This window comes from Pagrus pagrus (genome assembly GCF_965226575.1).
Source record: "Pagrus pagrus genome assembly, chromosome: 8".
Lineage (NCBI taxonomy): Eukaryota > Metazoa > Chordata > Actinopteri > Spariformes > Sparidae > Pagrus > Pagrus pagrus.
Genome location: NC_140192.1, coordinates 15,501,932 through 15,520,715, shown reverse-complemented (window position 1 = coordinate 15,520,715; position 18,784 = coordinate 15,501,932). Strand labels below are relative to the sequence as shown.

Here is an 18,784-nt window from a genome sequence, read left to right as displayed (position 1 = left end):
CTTCCTGTCTGCCTTTCTATCTTCCTCCTTCATCTCTTCCCTTTCTCCCCCTCCAAAAAAAAAAATCCATCCCAGCATGTAAACCCGCTCCCCGCTTCACCTCGACTCCTCCAAGGTCAGTAGAAAGAGAGGCGCGGCGCGTCTTCTTACCGTGCGTCCTGGGCTGGCTTCGTGCGGTGCGCCCTGCGTCGCCAGCGGGTCCTGTGGATAAACAAGAAAATCTCTCAACTACGAGAGGAGAGGAGGGCTAGTGTTTCCCTCCTGGGCTTCCCACTACCCGCCTCTCGGATCCCCTCCCTCTCTCTTGCTCCCCCCTCCTCTCTTTTCTCCACTTCTCCCTCCTCCTTTTAGTTGTAATTCAACTGTTGGCTGTTTAAGCACGAGATAACACGCGGGTCACGTGGTTCCTAGCGGTAATTACCGCACTACTGATGATGTCAGTGATCTGTATTTTAACAGTGAAATGTTTTGTGGTGTTAAGTAGTTGGTGATGTTCAAAAATGTTTTCACTGTATCATCTCAGCCGTTGCTGTTCACTGAAGTGGTGCTTTAGAGAGTTACCCCATCTTGTTTTATGTTAAATAAAATTAATAAAAAAAAAAAAAATACTTGTCCTGTCAGTGTTGATGATGGAACAGCAGCACAAAATAAAAGTCAGCCTCTGAAGGGCTCAACAGACTCATGTTTCAGATATAATTCAGTCTGAATGGTGTTTTTGAGATGATTTGACTGAATTGGTGCCTGATGACGCGACACATGAAGAGCCACAGCAGTGAGTTTCTTAGAGACCCTGACATACAGACTGGGATCTTTGTGAAGGATAGAAACATCCATCAGAAACTGATAAGAGGTGATGCTGTTGATCAACCTGTGCAGCTAACAATAATATTCCTGTCAATAAGTGACAGAAAGAGGAAATAAAATGTTCAGAGTTCAAAATGAGCAGGCTGTGAACAAAATGTCTTCTTTGTCTCCATCTTGTGGCGTTTACAGGAAGTAAAATGTGTCCATGCAGTCACATCCTGTATACATACTGTACATTCAATAATGTTGATGACATCATGCACATGTGAGCATGTTGTCCCTGAAAACTGCATTAAGTCTGTTACAATGTGAATCAAATGTAACAGTGAAACCGTTTCTTAAACTATGTTGTCTTCTTGTAAATGTTGATCATTTCTACAGCCTTCATACACTGTGTTAGCATTATACAGTCCTGCTGACTGACTCAACCTGTTTAAAGAAGCAAATCTTTAGTGACAATCTGAATTCTCCTTCAGAGCAAATAATGTCAGACAGCATCACTACATCTGTGTCTGTACAAGCCTCAGTACTCCCTCTCTTCAATGAGGCTGTCTGTAACAGAGCTGAGGATCAACACACTGCCACAACTTCACTTTACAAACTTTACCAACAACTGCAAAGTTTCTGCAGGTGTTTTTTTCTTTAAATAAATAGATTAAATAAATAAATAACAGACCAGCATGACAATCAATAAAACTCCATCAGTATTAAACAAGCTGCACAACTCTTCTCCAGTATGACATGTTTTATTCCTCATGTTTTCAGCTGTTCAGCTTCATCAGGGTGGTATGAGGCTGATTCAGGTTTCTTTATATACAATCAGTTCATGAGTCATGTGACTTTATAAAAGAAATGTTAAGTAATGAGTTTGTCTGTCCATAAATGTTGATGTTGAAAGAGTTTCACTGAGGAATTTGTTGTTATGAAGATTGAAAAATTGAGATTGAACCTTTAATGAGTTCAGATGAAACACTGGATTCTTGTAATAGTTGTTGTATAATTTTCTTCTATGATTTGTGTTTATTGTAATTTGTAGTTTTTCACACGATCATTTGACAGATGTGTGTCAAGAAAATGAAAACAACCTCATTGACACAATTTTGTATCAAAACTGTGATTTAATGTCACATCATGTGAAGCTGCATCCATCTGATTTACATTTTATTAACGTACAGTTGATTCAGGAATAAAATAACATGAAACTAAACTGTACTGTTGGAATTTCCTTTGTATTGAGCATAAACTGGACATTTATCATTCATGTTATTGATCATGTTTACACTACAACAGATGTCACATACAGCATGAAGAAGCTCTGTGAGAGTTAGAGACTTAAATAAAACAAAATCAAATTAAAACATGCTTTCTCAGAAAAAAACCCAACAGATCCAAAACTGAAACTGATGACATGATGCTGTTTGACTCAAACCAAGATAATAACAACAAGGAAAATTTACAGCTGTGATTAGAAAAGAATCGTCTCCTCCAGTTTCAGCATTTTGACACATTTTCTTGTCGACATAACTTTATTTTAAGAGGTGGAAGAACGTACGTCACAAATCTATTTGTTTTATGAACCAAAGGAAGAAGCATCAATGCAATCAGAGTATTTGCAAAACAGCATAAACAAATATTTTGTTGACATAAATGAAATAAAAACAGAATATCAACAGGAGTTACCACCTTTGATGGCTAAATGAAATAATTAAACACTTGATGACTAAAGCAGAAACAGATGATTTAAGTCAATATTGTTTTAGTGAGTTTTCATGAAAACAATAAAAGAATATAAAAAAACACTCAAGAAGACACTTAAAAAAAAACATTTCTGTGACTCTCAACAACAAATGATATAAAAAAAAAAAGACAATCAATCAGAGAATGTGTGTTGATCCTCTGAACCACTGAGACTCTGAGTGTGAAGAGTAAAAACTGAAATTAAAACATGATCAAATCATCAGAGATCATCAGAAGATCCAGAAATCTGACAAACAAAAACTGATGTCTGATGATGATCCTGTCAGGTTTAAATGATTTCAGTTTTGTTCATGAAAACCACTTTGGATCATTTATGACAGACAACAGAAACATTTCTTTGACATCAACATCAAATCAGATCTGTTTCAGACACAATAATAAGTGTGATGATGAGTTTAGAGTCTAATAAACCTCAAACGATCATGATACAGTAATGTTGAATGTAAAAGTTGGAACAATTAAATCACATTCCTGAACATCACAGAGAAATATCATCCTGACAGATTTTGATATCAGCAGTTTTAGCATCATCAGCATTTACGACACAGAAAAATGGGAAGAGTTTCTCAGTGAAAGTGTCTCTGTGAGTGTAGATGTGAGTCGTGTCTTCAGGGTCGTAGAAGGACACCTCCCCCCTGTCATAGTCCAGCTGGACTCTGATCCTCTGGAGACTCTTCTTCACTCTGATGGTCTCACCAGCACCATTAGTGTAATTTCCATCCTCATGCAATAAACACCAGATTCCATATTTTGGTGAAGCAAATAACTTTCCCTTCCTGTCAACTGACTCTTTAACCAAACCTACATTCCAGCGAGGATGATCTCCCACCTCCACCTCCCAGCTGTGTTTCCCTGAGCTGAAGCCCTCAGAGCCAAAAACATGAGCATAATTTGTGTTTCTCTCTGGATTGTCAGGAAGCTGCTGCTTTGTGTCTCCATATCTCACACTGGTCAGATCATCAGACAGATAGAGCCAGCCACTTGCAGTGTTTGGGTCCAGAATGACAGGACTGAAGTGGACCTTGTCCTTCATCTTCTCCCAGACTCTGAAGGACAGGTTGCCCAGGTGTTTGGCCACATCTATCAGCGCTCCTGAGACCAGCTGTGGATCTGACAGTGAGCACTGGACTCTGGCTCTGGTCTGAGTGGCTTTATAACTGCTGAGGAATGGCACGTTGTGTTTCTGCAGCTCTTCCTCAACAGCACAGATACTGTCTGACAGAGAGGAGATCTGCTCCTCCATCATCTTCATCTCTCTGCTGATAGTCTTCCCCTTCTGCTCCTCTTCCTCCCTCAGAGCTGCAAGTCTGGACTCCTCTTCCTCTTTCAGGAACTGGTGCAGCTTGTTGAACTCTGCTCTGATCTGCCTCTCTGTGGACAACAGCTGCTTCTTGGAGTGTTGAATCACTTCATTGTATGTTTTCTTCACTCGTTTGTATTTGTTCCTCTTGTCCTGTAGAGACTTTAAGTCAGATGTCAGCTGCTCCTTCAGCTCACTGACTGTTTGTTCTACAGGAACCAGCTTGTGAGTCTGGTGGAGAGAAAACTCACAGACAGGACACACAGCTCTCTGCTCGTCCTCACAGAACAATCTAGGCTCTTCTTGATGTTTACTACACACCACCTCCACCTTCTTCTCTCCTTTTTCTGTCTCAGATGATCCAGATTTCTGTCTCCCAGCAAAGGAGTCAGCCAGTTCCTTCAGAGCAAAGTTCACATGTGGACAATCCTTTGAGGATCTTCTTTTACAAATGGGACAGTTTTTGTTTTCAGTTTGTTCCCAGAATTTTTGCAGGCAGCTTGAACAGAAGCTGTGGTTGCAGCACAGAGACACAGGATCTCTGAAAGTCTCTGAACACACATGGCAGCTCAGGAAACTTTCAAAAAGAGCAGAGTTTTTCTCAGCCATTTGTTACTGAAGTTATTTTTCACTGCAGGACTCACCAAGTTACTGTCTCTTCTCTTGATTGCTTAAAATACTCCAGTCATGTGTTTTCCAGCAGAGATCTCACACCCTGTTATGGCGTCTCAGCAGAAAATTTCCATAATAAATGTTGTCATGTCATGTTGTCACCAGCAGATGGAGCTGTCAGGATGTCATTCAGAATTGAAAATTGTTCCTCTGTTTATTTTAATGTTCTGGTTGTTTTTGTTCAACTATTGCCACAGACACAAAACTAATTTTCTGAAAGGAAAAATCACACTGATAACTGCATTATTGCATCGGCATCCACCAGATATAGAACAATGATTATTAGTATTTGGGGGTGCAGAGCTGAATATCACCTATTTCAGTTGCTGCTCATCAGGCTGCACTGAAAGTGATTTGACCACAAGATGGAGCTCCTTCCTCATTAAAGACATGTTGCCATACAATGTGGTTTCAACAGGAAAGAGGACCTTTGAGATTAAATTCACAGCAGTGTGACACCTGTGATTATTCTTCACTCTGATATTTTCTCATCACTTAAGTTTTTTAATCGATTCTTGACTGCAGTGCTTCTCAAGCAAGTATGTTTCCATTTGGTGCCAACATGCCCAAAGGTCAGATGCAGATGGAGCAGGTGGGTGTTCAGTTTGTCCTCTACACCCTCTGTTCAGTCCTCATCATGGGAAAATTGTTTAGGGACTTCCCTACCAGACAGATTGTGGGTCACAGAGAAGGGTTGACACAATGTTTCCTCCATGTCGGCCTTTCTGTGTGTTTCCGCTTTCTGGCTGAAACACACTTAGGTTCATATAGTCCCATATGTTTCACCACAGTGCAGTCACATCTAAAGGCATGGTCAGAGATGTACAGGGAAAATAAAAAACACATAAATAAAGCTGCAAAAATATTACTTCCTCACTCGTTTGTAACTTGCAAGCCTTTACCTCAAAGAACCTTCATCCACTGAACTGTACAATAGTGGAGTGAACTTGCACTGTCAACTGAGATACTTACTGAAGAAGTTTAGGTGATTTATAGTGATTACCAGGTTATATTGTCTATAGTGTGCTTTATCTTCTGTGGTTTATAATTTTTTTTTTTCACAGAAAAAGTTGTGTCCAGATCTGACGTGTTAGAAGAGGGACCATGATAAAAACAGTTGACAGAGAGGTCTTTCAATTTAATTTGGATGTAATCCATTTGAATATTAATGAATAATGTAAAATAGTTATATAACCAGTGTAATCTTACTTAATGTAAAGGTATTACAATATTAATGAGAATAAATATATTTTTTTCATAAATGAATAAACACGCTGTTTTTAGACGAAAACAAGGTTGACAGAACCCTGTTTGGAGCTAGAAAGGTGGCAGGGTCCGCCAAATATAAACAAAGTAAAACAGTATGAAATTGAATTGTCCTTTAAGGTCAGTTTGTTTATTCTGTTTTATTCAGTCATGAAAATAAAGAGAGTGTGTTTATTCTGTGTGTTAAGGCATGAAAACATTAGTTAATAAAGACCTCCTCTGATTAAACGTTCATAAAACTACATAGTGCACCTTTAAGCAAAAATGGACCCTCCAGAATAAAAGCCCTCCACGCAGTCGACCTTAAAAGAAGAAAATATCAGTCGACCTTAAAAATTAAAACTGAGGGGGCTCGGTCGAGTGACGTCTCGGGCGCTGATTGGCTGCGTGTTCGAGGTATGCGGGCATGCAAATGAGAGGGCGGGCCTGTGGTAACGAGTAGGTGACGTCAGTTCCCCCGTTCACAGAGAGCGAAACAAACATGGCGATAGACTCGAGTGGACGGGGGTTAACGCTAACTTTATTCGTCTTTTCTTGTGTTTTTGTGGGCAGGCAGGCCGAAGCGGTGGCCTCGGAGTCCAGGGGCAACACTCGGATACTCGGCATGAGGCTGGAGAAGAGCGACATGCCGGCCGAGACCACCGAGAGAGGGGTTATTCAGGTGACCGAGGGCAGCGACACCCTCCTCCGGTTCTACGGGCTCCACTTGTTCGCGGACAGCTCCAAGCGCATCGGCTTCACGGAACTTTACTCCAGCGATAAAGAGGATGATGATTTTGGCGCAGTCGCGGTCCCGTTCAATAGGACTTGTTCCGAGATCACGAAGGATATAGTGGTGTTGGGGTCCATGGAGGTAAGCAACCAAAACACCTCCGGGCTGCTTCGAGTCAGGATCAAGCAGCTCCGAAAGAGCGAGTTGGTGAAGGTGTTCGGCTTGTGCGTCCGCGTCAAGGATGACAGGGAGCCGGTGTGGTACATGCTGGACGACATGGACGGCAGACTGCGGGTGGTGGAGGTGGAGAAGTCCTTGCTGCCCATCTGGCTGCAGGCGATCATCATCGCCTTCCTGCTTGTGCTATCCGGCATGTTCAGCGGGCTCAACCTGGGGCTGATGGCGCTGGACCCGATGGAGCTCCGCATCGTGCAGAGCTGCGGCACCGAGAAGGAGAAGAAATACGCGCGGAAGATCGAGCCCATCCGCAGGAAGGGCAACTACCTGCTGTGCTCGCTGCTCCTCGGTAACGTCCTGGTGAACACCACCCTCACCACCCTCCTGGACGACCTCACCAAGTCCGGGGTCGGGGCTGTGATCGCCTCCACCGTCGGCATCGTTATTTTCGGCGAGATCGTCCCGCAGGCGCTGTGCTCCCGGCACGGCCTGGCAGTCGGGGCGAACACCGTCCTGGCCACCAAGCTGTTCATGTTGTTAACTTTCCCCCTGTCGTGGCCCATCAGCAAGATCCTCGACTGCGTCCTGGGCCAGGAGATCGGCACCGTGTACAACCGGGAGAAGCTGGTGGAGATGCTGAAAGTCACCGAGCCGTACAACGACCTGGTGAAAGAGGAGCTCAACATGATCCAAGGCGCGCTGGAGCTCAGGAGCAAAACCGTGGAGGATGTCATGACCCCCATCTCCAACTGCTTCATGATCCACAGCGACGCCGTGCTGGACTTCAACACCATGTCCGAGATCATGGAGAGCGGATACACCAGGATACCTGTGTACGAGGACGAGCGGTCCAACATCGTGGACATCCTCTTCGTCAAGGACCTGGCCTTCGTGGACCCGGACGACTGCACCACCCTCAAGACCATCACCAAGTTCTACAACCACCCGGTCCACTTTGTCTTCCACGACACCAAGCTGGACTCCATGCTGGAGGAGTTCAAGAAAGGTTTGTGGGGAGCTGAAGGTGTTGACGCCTCTGATGATGATACAAGCCCTGATTGGTTTTGTGGTTGTCCGGCACAGTTAGCAGAGATGTGTGGCCCAGAGAGTCAGTCTGACTCTAAGCTCACAGTGTGGGTTTTTTAGGAGTCTGTCAGAGGTTTTGTCTGAACTTGATGCTCATTTTTGAGGCTTTAGTTTGTCGTGGTGTGTGTTACATACCACTGCTCCTATTTCCCTGATACAGTGAGCAGTCAGGCTGTGTTTAAACAAGGAGGTTGCAGTTGGGCTTGACCTTTGACCCCTTTGTGTAGCAGGCCAAGCTATAAAATGCATTTCCATCTTGCAATGTTTGAAGTTATCTTGCCTGCAACGTGGTATAGAAAACAATGTTTACTATTGTTGTTATCCAGAGTGCCAGGATGAAGTTGACCGTCTTGCAGTGAAACTGACATTACACGACTGGTGTGAGATATTTGATATCTATGATGTGTTAGTTTAAGTTTGAAGCTGTTGTCAGGCAGGAAGTCGTTCCAGTGGTCAGCCTGTCGACATCCTTGGCAGGTGTTAGCACAGAGAAGGTACGTTTGTTTCTTACAGTCTAAAGTCACTTAACACTTGACAAGGTAATACAGTACAAATGGCTCTGCTGTGGGGCCGGTCAGTTCATCGACATGTTGTCGAAATTGCATTAATATCCAGATCCCATAAGAACTTTTTGACGAAGATAAAATTTGAGATTTTCTCCAGATGTAAGAAAACACGTTTGTTTGACACAAACCCCAACAACTGTCACATCATCACGATTTCATTAGTTTCTTTAGTGAACATTTAAGTCATTCCCTCTAATCATGAAACATTTTTAAAGATCTGTCAAAATAGCCGCATCATGCACCACATCGTGCAGCCCTGCTCTGCTGATAATGGTGACGAGGCTTTTTCAGGAATCAAATGTAACCGTCTGTCAGATTCGTGGTTGGTGATATCAAAAACACTTCTCAGTTTTGCTTCTCTCTTCCTGCGTTTCCTCTTACAGCACATGCACACACACACACACACACACACACACACACACACACACACACACACGTGCGGGCATAGCCAGACACAAATACGCACACATGTGCTCACTCCCTCTCTCAGGAGGACACACACACACACACACTGACGCCATCCCCTGCAGGGATGTATTTTTCCTTTCTCAGGCATCTCGTCTCAAGGTCACAGACAGTAGACGCACACACACTTGCTGTGTCTATATCTCAGCACGGTGAGGAATGACTGATTGTCTTTCTGTCCATAAGTATTAGACTGTAAGACGTTAAAACTTCACCAAACTTTGCTTGCACTATCAGCACCATGTTTGAGCCAGTATGATTTTGTCTCCCTAAATGCACCCCAACAGAACAACAGTCTCTTAATTCACTTCTGTCACCGTAGCTGTAAACATAGCTGTGATCAGCTGCTGTAGACTGACTTTTGAGTTGCTGTAGTGGTGGTGCACGGCGCGTTGTGACATTTTTGGCCAGGAAACTGCTCTGCGGCTTGTCTTCGTAGGCTTGGCTGGCTTGGTGGGAGGGTTTGGCAACAAGCTGTAGTGCCCACACACACAGAGAGTTGAAACCAGTCCACATGGCTCAGAGCTTGGCAGAGAAATTGACTGTAAGTGGTTATGACACACATACCCCTTTCACACTGGACAAAGAAACCCACTAACATCTGGCTTTTGTCGTCAGTGGGAAAGGCTACAATCGGCATGATTCCCGGGTCATATGACTCTGCAGTAGTCACAGTCGCTCCAGCGCCTATCAGCTGTGATAGAAACATGACACCTGGGTGGACACACACATTTTCACCGTTTTTCCAGTGCAATGCTGTGACGCACGTTGGCATTTACATTTTTTTCAAGCCTTCCTTGTTCAAGCAGCGCTCAAACATCCTTCAGTCTGCGTTGAGTTCAAAAGAGAGACTGAAGTAAAACAGCAAATTCATGTTTTATAAAACCTCCCTATCCTGTTAATGTCAGTATAAAAATGGTATTGGTTGCTGTGTATTGTGTGGAGTTTGAGTGTTATTGTGGTAAAGAAAGCCCTCAGTGTCTCTCATTAAACAACAATTTCACAGTTAAGTAGAGATTACTTGAGCTAACTGCCGGTTCTGCTATTTATCCAGATTAAGATGTCAGTGGAAAGGATATTGCTCATGTGATTACTTTAATTTGAGTTTGATGAAATTTCAATAAAAAAATGAGAGACAAATACTCGAGGGTTGCTGCAGCATTTTACAAAGCTTTGGGCAACTGCTTCATGTCGTACGGCCTCCCGTCAAGATGAACTGTCTTACAAATCTAGTCTTGAACAGTCTGAAACCTCATATTTTGTCACATAGATCAACGAAGAGACAAGACAGAAAAATTGAGCTCGAGGCTGAATGTGGTGGGAAAAGTCTGATGATGCGACATCATGTGTTGGGGGCATCTTCTGCCATCAAACACCGCTCAGTCACAGCTCAGTCCTGACGTGATGCATCAGCTCATCCCACCAGAACATTATAACAGATTTGAGAGTTTAATGTTGAAGGTGTGAATAACCTCACCTTCCCTGGTAATCCTGTGCATTAGCGTGATACCCTTCTTTACTGTGCTTAGTCAAAGTCAGTCTGCAGCCGCACCAAATCGGCTGAAACTTTGCATCAGTGCAACAGCACGATTGGCTGACATGTCTGTTCAGTTTGTCTGTTATAAAGTGGATGATCGGCTTTTTGGGGACGAAGGGGCCGGATATGTGTCATATAACCAACATCTCTGACGTTGTGGACTCTCTTAATTCGAAATGCTTTAAGTGGTTTGTCTCCTCTCTTAAAAGGCCTGATAGAAAATGAAGTCGCTCTAAAATCAAGCAGATCATTTCAGTCGGATCAGTGCAGTCCATCTAGTCAGCGTCTTGACTTGAAGTCAGTTTATGAAATCTGTTACACTAGTTTTTGTGAAAACAATGTGTCTGTCAACTTAACAATTAATAATAAGTATAGCCAGACTGTGTGTTTCATGTGAAGTGACTTTTACTCCATAGAAATCTGATACCTTAAAAGTAAAATTCAAATCTGCAGGTCAGTACTCCAGGAGGCTGACCAAGCTGTGAACAACGTGACTTTTCCTCCTAAAGCAGCATGTAGTCTTTTAAGTATCAGAAGAATGGGTCGAGAATCTTTTGAATGTACTTAACTGTAATGAGTGGAGATGAAGAGGAGGGGAAAGATCCAGAAGCTGTACTTTAGTTCTCTCTCCTGGAAACAGCGGAAATGAATCTCTCTTAAGTTTGAGTGGCACTTCATTTATAGATGAGAGCCTGCACAATGTATTTAGTAAAGAACTACAGGGTTGATATGCAGCTGTGGAGGGTCTTTGAAGTCTCTCTTAGCTGGATGCATGTGAAAGCAGATCTTATCTATTTCTTGCTATTTGTCTTCTACATCATCATCGAGCATCCTGTAGACTTTTACTTGAGAAATCATGATCATTTAGTGTTTTTTAAATTAAACTGGCATGATTAGCAACAATGTCTGTTACCAAACAGGCAAAGACAAGAACATCCACAGGAAATAAAATGTAAAGATACAATAATCGCTTCCTGACACTGATTGATTGACAGATAATCTTCCAAGTAGTGCAAAAAAGACGAGTACTTGATTCCTAAAGATTGTCAACCACTTTGTTTTGAGCACGTCAGCCTCCAGCTTGATTGGCCTGCCGGGCCCCTGACCCGACTCCCCGCTCACATCTCAAGTTCCTCTCACTTGCCGCTTGGCATCAGTTACCATGGTGATGGCATCCAACAGAGTCGGTGTGCGTACCCACGGGTTTCTATAATCAAATCCACTCCGTCAGCCAAAGATTTGAGCTCAAGTTCCCTTCAGGATTGATGGCAATGGAGGTTATCAATACTGTTTACTCTGACATTCTCCTTCACAGTGTGCACCAGCCTGTTCAGTCAACAAGATGTGACCTTTCAGAGGGTCTCTATGAGGTGACCTTATTAGATGAGATAAAATTTTAATGACAGGCTGACTGTTGTTGCAGGAAATAGAATCAGCAGACATCAAAGAAAAGGAGAAAATATGTAAGTAAGGAAAGTTTATTTATATAAGAGGGTGTGGATTATGGTTAATAATAGCTCAAGATGTAAAACCAACTGAGATTTACTCAAATGACTTCTGGTTCATCTTTTAATTTAAAGTGATTATAAAATGTTGACAGTGCCAATGTTTGCCTCTCATCTAGGTTTAAGTTCATGCAGACTGGACTTCAGGCATCATTTAGAAAACACACAAACACAAGTGAACCGTGAATTCACTGGAGGCACATTACACTCTGTCAACAGACTGTCACATGTTGTACCCTCAAGTAGTGTGTTACATTAGCCTACATTATGGCATCAGGGAGTCTGCCTCCCTGAAAGAATAAAAGCAAAGGATCAAGACAAAAACATGCACGACAGTCTTTATTTGTGCTTTTATGTCTTAGTTTTTTCTTATTGATAGTTATAATTAAGAAGGCGCAGCTTAAACACCGTCCTTTTGAAAACATCCTTTTCGTTAGTGCAACTATTTTGGCCATTTTATCAAAAACTTGCAAAGTAACACTGAGCTGAACATAAAATTAAATGACTAGTTAATTTCCAATAATTATTTGGCAACTTTTGTGATAATTGTCATAACAATCATTTAAAATTCACAGATTCTGGCTTCTGAAATGTTAATATTTGGTGGTTTTCTTGGTCTTCTATGATATGAACCACATGCCTCTGGTTTTTGGATGCTTTTTTTTCTTTTGACAAAACAAAACATTTGAATCTGGCTGGTGGGGCTTTGAGAGATTGTGATGGGCTTACTTTTCTCTGTGCTGACATTTTATGGACCAAAAAGATTATTCTATTCATCGAGAAAATAATCAACATATACATATACAGCCCTGGTTGAACGAAAAGCCAATGGATGTCTGTAATTCTCCCTTCACACTGATCAAAAAACCCACTAACACCCACTAATATCTGGCTAATGGGTACAATCGGCATTAGCTAATGTGTCAAATGACAGTGTGAAAGAAGACTGAAGTAGAAAAGTTACCATTCTTAGTGCCTCCTGTCTAACTAATAACAGCCCAGGTACTGCCCTTGTGCAGCTCTCAACAGAGATGAGATAGAAGTGAGATGTCTCACTCCTTAGCGGCTTGGTGAGAAATTCAGTCTAAATCAGAATGGTAATGATTAAGACTTTTTAAAACCGGTTCAATGTCTTCTGGATTCGAAATAATATTATTTGAGTGACAAGACTTGAATGTCTTGTTTTGAAATGCAATATCACAGGCGAAAAAGGAGGTATTTCAGCTGTAATTTAGTAATTACTACACTTTTCTGCACTACTAATATAATTTGTGAAGCTACAAGAGATTGGATGTGAGTCAGGAGGCAAGGTTTAGGACTTAAAGGTTAAGACGAACATTCCAGTTGAACCTCAAACACTTTGAGCCTCTCAGGAAATTAACCAGCTTGTGTTTTGTTTGTGGTTGTCAGCACCGACTGCATTGTCTGCTGTTTATCAGTGTTGTGGCACTTATCTGACCACCCCACCCAGTCTTTAAGACCCGATTATGTGTGCTACGTTTTAATGACCGTTTTTCTGTGAGGTAGCAGTATATCTTTAAACAAAACTTCTCAACAGGTTTCAGTGAAATTTAGCAAGCCAACAAGAGATGCGACTTTTAGGTTCAGTTCGAGGAATTCACAACAACCCTTCAGACAACTGTAGGAACATTGATTAAACAGAAAGTGAACAACAATGTGGACAGTCAAGAAGTTGTCATTTGTCATGGGAAAAATGTCAACCATTCTTCTTAAATGCAAAGACTTGCTGCTTTTCTCTCATGATTGAAAATGGAAAATGTTGGTTTTTGGAACGTCTGAGACAGAACAAGCAGGTTTAACCACAGCACCTCAGCTCTGGAAACCTGTTTTTTCAGTGTTTTCTGAAATTATGTAGACCGGATAATTAATAAATGAACTGAATAAATGATTGAGAGATTATTTAAAAATGAAAGTTTAGTGTGAAAGTCCAACTCAGACTGAGATGCTGTTGAAATTGCTGGAAAAAAGCTTGTTATTTAAGGGGAATTAAATTAGTACATTTTTTGTAAAAGCTATGGAAAATGTTTGAATATTTTTGCTATTTTCTTTTAAAGATGTCCCAACCAAGTTTTATTATGGCCGAGATCTCAGTTCTTTAATATTGTGTGTCTGTTTAATACAGAGTCCAATCAAGTTACATTAAACTAAACGTTAGTGTTGTGATCTACAATATCACTCAGTCCACTCGTGAGTGTACACTGGTGTTACAGAGTGAAGCTTCCTCCTTCGCAAACACTCTTTGGCTGAGCACAGGCACTTGCAGTAAGCACTTTGGCTGTACTTCAGCCAAGTGTAATTTGGCCCCTCATCAACTTTCTCACAGATTTAACTGTTATTAGTGACAGCTGATTTGACCCACTGCTAGCAACGTTTGTCATTTTAACAGGTGACCTTGACTGTCAGCGGTAGCTAAAAATGTCAAGCTGCTACCTGAATGTTTTGTACACAGCGCTTCGCTTATTAGAAAGACAGAGGAGTTTAGTGAATACATGTACTTTGCCCACCGTTGTGTCAGAACTCATATGCAGTGAAATGTTGTACTGTAGAGCAGAAAGAAGAGCAGCTTTGACAACAGTTAGGAAACTACCTGGTTTCTTTCTTTATTTAAGCAATTCTTACTTACTAACTAGTCACTTTGTCATGTGTCCCCACAGGCTGCCCTCACTAACCTTTGTACCCACACACACACACACACACACACACACGAACACACAAACACACACACATGTACTTGTACTTCTATACATCATAACTGACCCCTCCCCCCTTTCCTTTACCTTAAAGGTGCAATATATGGTGCTATATAACCCTCAGGGACCAGGGGAGTGTAAGTGTTTACAATGCTAGTGCAGGAACTTTGGACTGGGATGGGCCAGGGCTAGCTGGTTAGCATGCTAACCTAAGTAGATACCTTTGCAACACAATTCATAGACATCATAATGTCTTTGATGACTGTTTTTATTTTTAGAAAATGTTTTCAATTAAAATTCTTACATATTGCCCCTTTTAATTATCACAACTAAATGCTTAACCCCATCCCAAACCCTAACCTCAACCTGAACCTAATTCTAACCCATATAGGGTTGATGTATGCATGTATCCCCACTTTGCCACGGCCTTGTTAATTGTCAGCCCTTCAATAGAGACATAGGAAGATATAGGATTATACGGGGTTGAATGAAGAAAACCAAGTGCTAACCTTCAGACTGCACTTTGAAGGTTTAAAAACTCTGTGGTTAAAAACTTGCAGTCCTCACTATGTATTAAGTACAAACACACACATTTACACACACCTCTGCACTAATGCTTGTGACTCACACATATACATGGATTTGCACAGTTGTATTTTTACATTTACTGCATTCCTTACTCAGACCCTTGCCTGAACTCTAACCTAAACCTAATCTCAGTTTTAATCTCAACCTTTAACCCAAATCCTAACGGTGAAGCAGAGGACCACCAATACTTATTTTGGCTGCCTCCCTTTTTTTTTTCAAGTATTGAAGAACATAGTTTTACAATGTTGAGTATTAGATTACCCAATCTCAGTCCGATAAGGAGGTTGTTACAGGGCAGACCTGAATCTCCACTCCTCCTTTTGTGTAATGGGTGTGTCTCTGTTTCTCTCTTTCCCACTTCCATCTTTACCTCCAGATATCCTGTTTCTTCTGTTCCTCGTTCTTCCTTTTTTGTTTTGACTATCTAGAACAGAGCAATTTCAGTAACTCTGCGATACAATACTGACAGTCTTTACTTTTACATTAGAGCTGGAGGTGTGCCAGTAAAGTGAAAACATGGGAGGCACCTTGCTTTGTTTTATTAATAGTTAAAGGTTCAGGAGTTCAGAGAGCTCTTCTGAACTATTATCCACTCCCCATATTTGCTCATTGGTTCTGTATGGGCCTCATTACAGTAGTTAAAGTTTCAAAGAGGGTCATAACTGATATTCATAATTTTTTTAATATTACATTTTCAGAAATGGGTGTTTTGCGGCATTCACTTCAAGTATAAACTGGCCTTTTGAATGTACAGGACACTGCCTGTGTCCTTGAAGACAGCTGTCTCACTTAGCTTTGATGAGTCAGAGGCATTCATTGTGTTGTTGGAAGAGAGGATACATATTATTAAAGATTATTAAAACATGATCTGGGAAATTTAAGGCTTACATCGATGGTAGCCTCTCCAGCAGGCTAATATTGATGTTAGTGTCTCCAGCAGGCAAACATCAGTGTGTGCTTCTCAAATGATTACAGTTTAAGAAGCCTTTCAGTCATTACATTTTGTTTTACTTGTTGTCCCCCATCTTCATTGTCATTGTCATACAGACCCAACAACATTACTTTGGCAGTAATTTTGAATTTAGGACAGAGTCTATGATTCCCATCTTCAGAAGGTCTTCAGTCAGGATGGTTCTGTAATAGATAAAGTCCTGTTGGGAGATGAGATGTTTTCCAAAATGTTGTCAGGAAATATGTTTCTGTAATACCAAAAATAAATGTCATCCTATTATTATCAAGCTCAAATAGGATTTCAGACTTCGGCCATTTCTAAAATAAAGACACTGGCCTCCTGATACAACTCTGTCGATCTGATCTGACGTTTTCAATGTGAGAATCATGACACAAGTTACATTGTTTTCAGTTGGATAATAATGTAAATAATATAACTTGAGGGTGAGGGTTAGCATTTCAAACAACAAGAGCTGAAGTGTGTTGGACACAAACAGAGATGGAGAAGTGTAGAGATGGGTGTGGCATCTTTTTTTTGTTGTGCCTCTGTTTGTCTTTTAAACATTAGCTTTAGGTCAGGTTGGCATCAGTAAAGTCTTGCATCCTCGAAAAAGAAATTAAGTCTATCAATCTAAAATGGCTCAAGAGGTGTTGATTTTGAACTCAAAGAAAGTTAAATAAGATTTTGTGTCTTCATGTAGGGGTCGCCAGTGATTCGTTCGGTCCCTGTCAAACAAGTTAGCAACAATAATGCCTGAAGGGTTAGCAGAACTAGCTGCTCCTTTTTACAAAATACTTACCTGCCAACGCACCTGCCAGCCAGCTCTCATTTTCTTATGAGTGTCAATGAATATTTGACTTTCTATTTTTAAGAGACAACCTCTCAGGTGTGAGCATGCTGGCTTAAAAAATTGTGCAACTTTAAGATCACGCCTTAGATTAGATAGATAGATAAGCCTTAGATTTATCAGTGCTGGCGCAGACACCAGATGTGGGTGGAGCTGGACTAAACAATCCTTCATCAACGCTCAGTACGAACAGCAGCTGGTAATCAGTAGCAGCCAATTGTCTCTCTGATTCCCTCTACATTCTTATCAGCCGCCTGCTGCTTCTCTCTCTGTCTCTTCCTGTGTCACTGTTGTAAACTTGAAGTGCTGACCGTGCAGTTGCGGCCCTCTCTACTTCAACTTAGTGTGTGTGTGTGTTTTGTGTGTGTCACTTCAACACTTCCAGACTCTGCGCCATAATGATATCAGTCAGCATGAAGAAAGGGCAGCTCAGCAGAAATGACTGGATGTCCCAAACACGACACACACAGCTTTGTGTCTGTTTGTGTGAGCTGAGGTTTTGCTACACATCACATTACATAACACTGAACCTATTATGTACTTAGTAGTAGGATTCCTCTCATTCTAAAAGATATTTTGGACGAACAGATCGGGCTGGAGGTGTTTTAGTTTGAGATTGAATGGGCATATTATCATTATAGTAGTTAGTATTGTTTAATGTTTTGGACCTGATTGATATAAGTGGCGCCTTACTTCAGTCAGGTCGGGCTAGTCCATCTAGCAACTCTCTTGCCTTAAGTGGTCAAAAAGAAATAAACACTGTTTTTCTGCTGATGGTGTTGCTAAGGAGTGAGCCATCTTGCTTGCTTCTCATCTCTGTTGAGAGTTGCACATGCCCAGTACCAATCCGGCACTCGCGATAATACGTAAATGAGCTGAAGTGCAATAAAAATTTTAATTATCCTAGAAACAGGAGCTAACATTTTGGATATGAAATGATGTTGTTACCTTGCATGTATGACACATGGTTTCCTTTTGTTCTCATGTATTTACTTAAATAAAGGTTAAGGCTGCGGTCACACATCTGCGAATGCAGACGAATGTAAATTGCCTGCCGCTGCTGTCTGTGCGCAGGATGTGAGACACACAGAACTCAGTGTGCTGGTTTGTTGTCTTGTAGTTCCCCAATTTTGAAATCCAGGCGAAGCAGAGATGCAGATTTGCTTAGCAACCAGACACTAATATTTTGTTGCCCCTTTGCAGACATAGAATGGGAGTGAATGAGAAGCGAATGTTAATTTCTTTGCGTGTGTGACTGCAGCCTAAACATGACAATTAACTTTATTATTTGCGACGAACTTGTCCAGTCGTGCAAGAGAAAAAAAATCATTAATGTTAAACCCTGTTGGTATCGACTTTTTTGAACTGAATATCTGGTTCGTTATCTTTTTCAAATATCATTTTTGGACTGTGGGTCAGAAAAACCACTCCAAGAAGTCACCTGGGCTCGGGGAAACTGTGATAGACCTGTTTCAGAATTTTCTGACATTTGATAGACTAAACAATGATTCAATTGAGAAAATAATCAAGAGGTTTTCAGAACTAAAAGTAATCTTAAGTTACAGCATGGTAATAGTGCGGCAATAATTTATTTCTAAAACCATGGCTGAGTATTTTGCTGTGTCAGCGATCTACATGACGCAACAGCTGTAATCATTTACACACCAAAACATGTAAACAAAGGCCCGGGTTTGAAAAACACTGGAATTCCACTTTAACATGGCACCATCTCTGCTGTAGCCAAAAGTGGTGAGCGTCTCGTCATGAGATGCATTGAAGTAGTTTTGTTTCTAAAACAATCAGCAATATAACTAATCTACAAAACAAAAATATAACCA

General features: G+C 41.4%; 3 protein-coding genes across 5 annotated transcripts in view; 1 reads left to right on the top strand and 2 right to left on the bottom strand.

Moving 5' to 3' along the window:
• LOC311261887 (phospholipid-transporting ATPase ID-like) overlaps positions 1 to 221 on the bottom strand; it is a gene marked incomplete at its 3' end in the record, with an annotated part of 32,773 nt that extends 32,552 nt beyond the window's left edge. The window contains exon 1 of the mRNA XM_084360900.1: positions 151 to 221. The remainder of the gene's footprint in view (positions 1 to 150) is intronic.
• Positions 222 to 2,651: 2,430 nt separating this feature from the next.
• On the bottom strand, positions 2,652 to 4,568 carry LOC311261241 (nuclear factor 7, brain-like). The gene has a single exon (XM_084359732.1). It carries the CDS (start codon positions 4,469 to 4,471, stop codon positions 3,041 to 3,043), a length of 1,431 nt encoding a protein of 476 aa, XP_084215858.1. The 5' UTR covers positions 4,472 to 4,568; the 3' UTR covers positions 2,652 to 3,040.
• Positions 4,569 to 6,281: 1,713 nt separating this feature from the next.
• The window catches only part of LOC311261986 (metal transporter CNNM4), a gene marked incomplete at its 5' end in the record, with an annotated part of 47,884 nt that continues 35,381 nt past the window's right edge, over positions 6,282 to 18,784 (top strand). For all 3 annotated transcript variants that reach the window (XM_084361061.1, XM_084361060.1, XM_084361062.1), the window contains one exon: positions 6,282 to 7,695. In XM_084361061.1, the coding sequence (XP_084217187.1) occupies positions 6,282 to 7,695 (1,414 nt within the window). The remainder of the gene's footprint in view (positions 7,696 to 18,784) is intronic.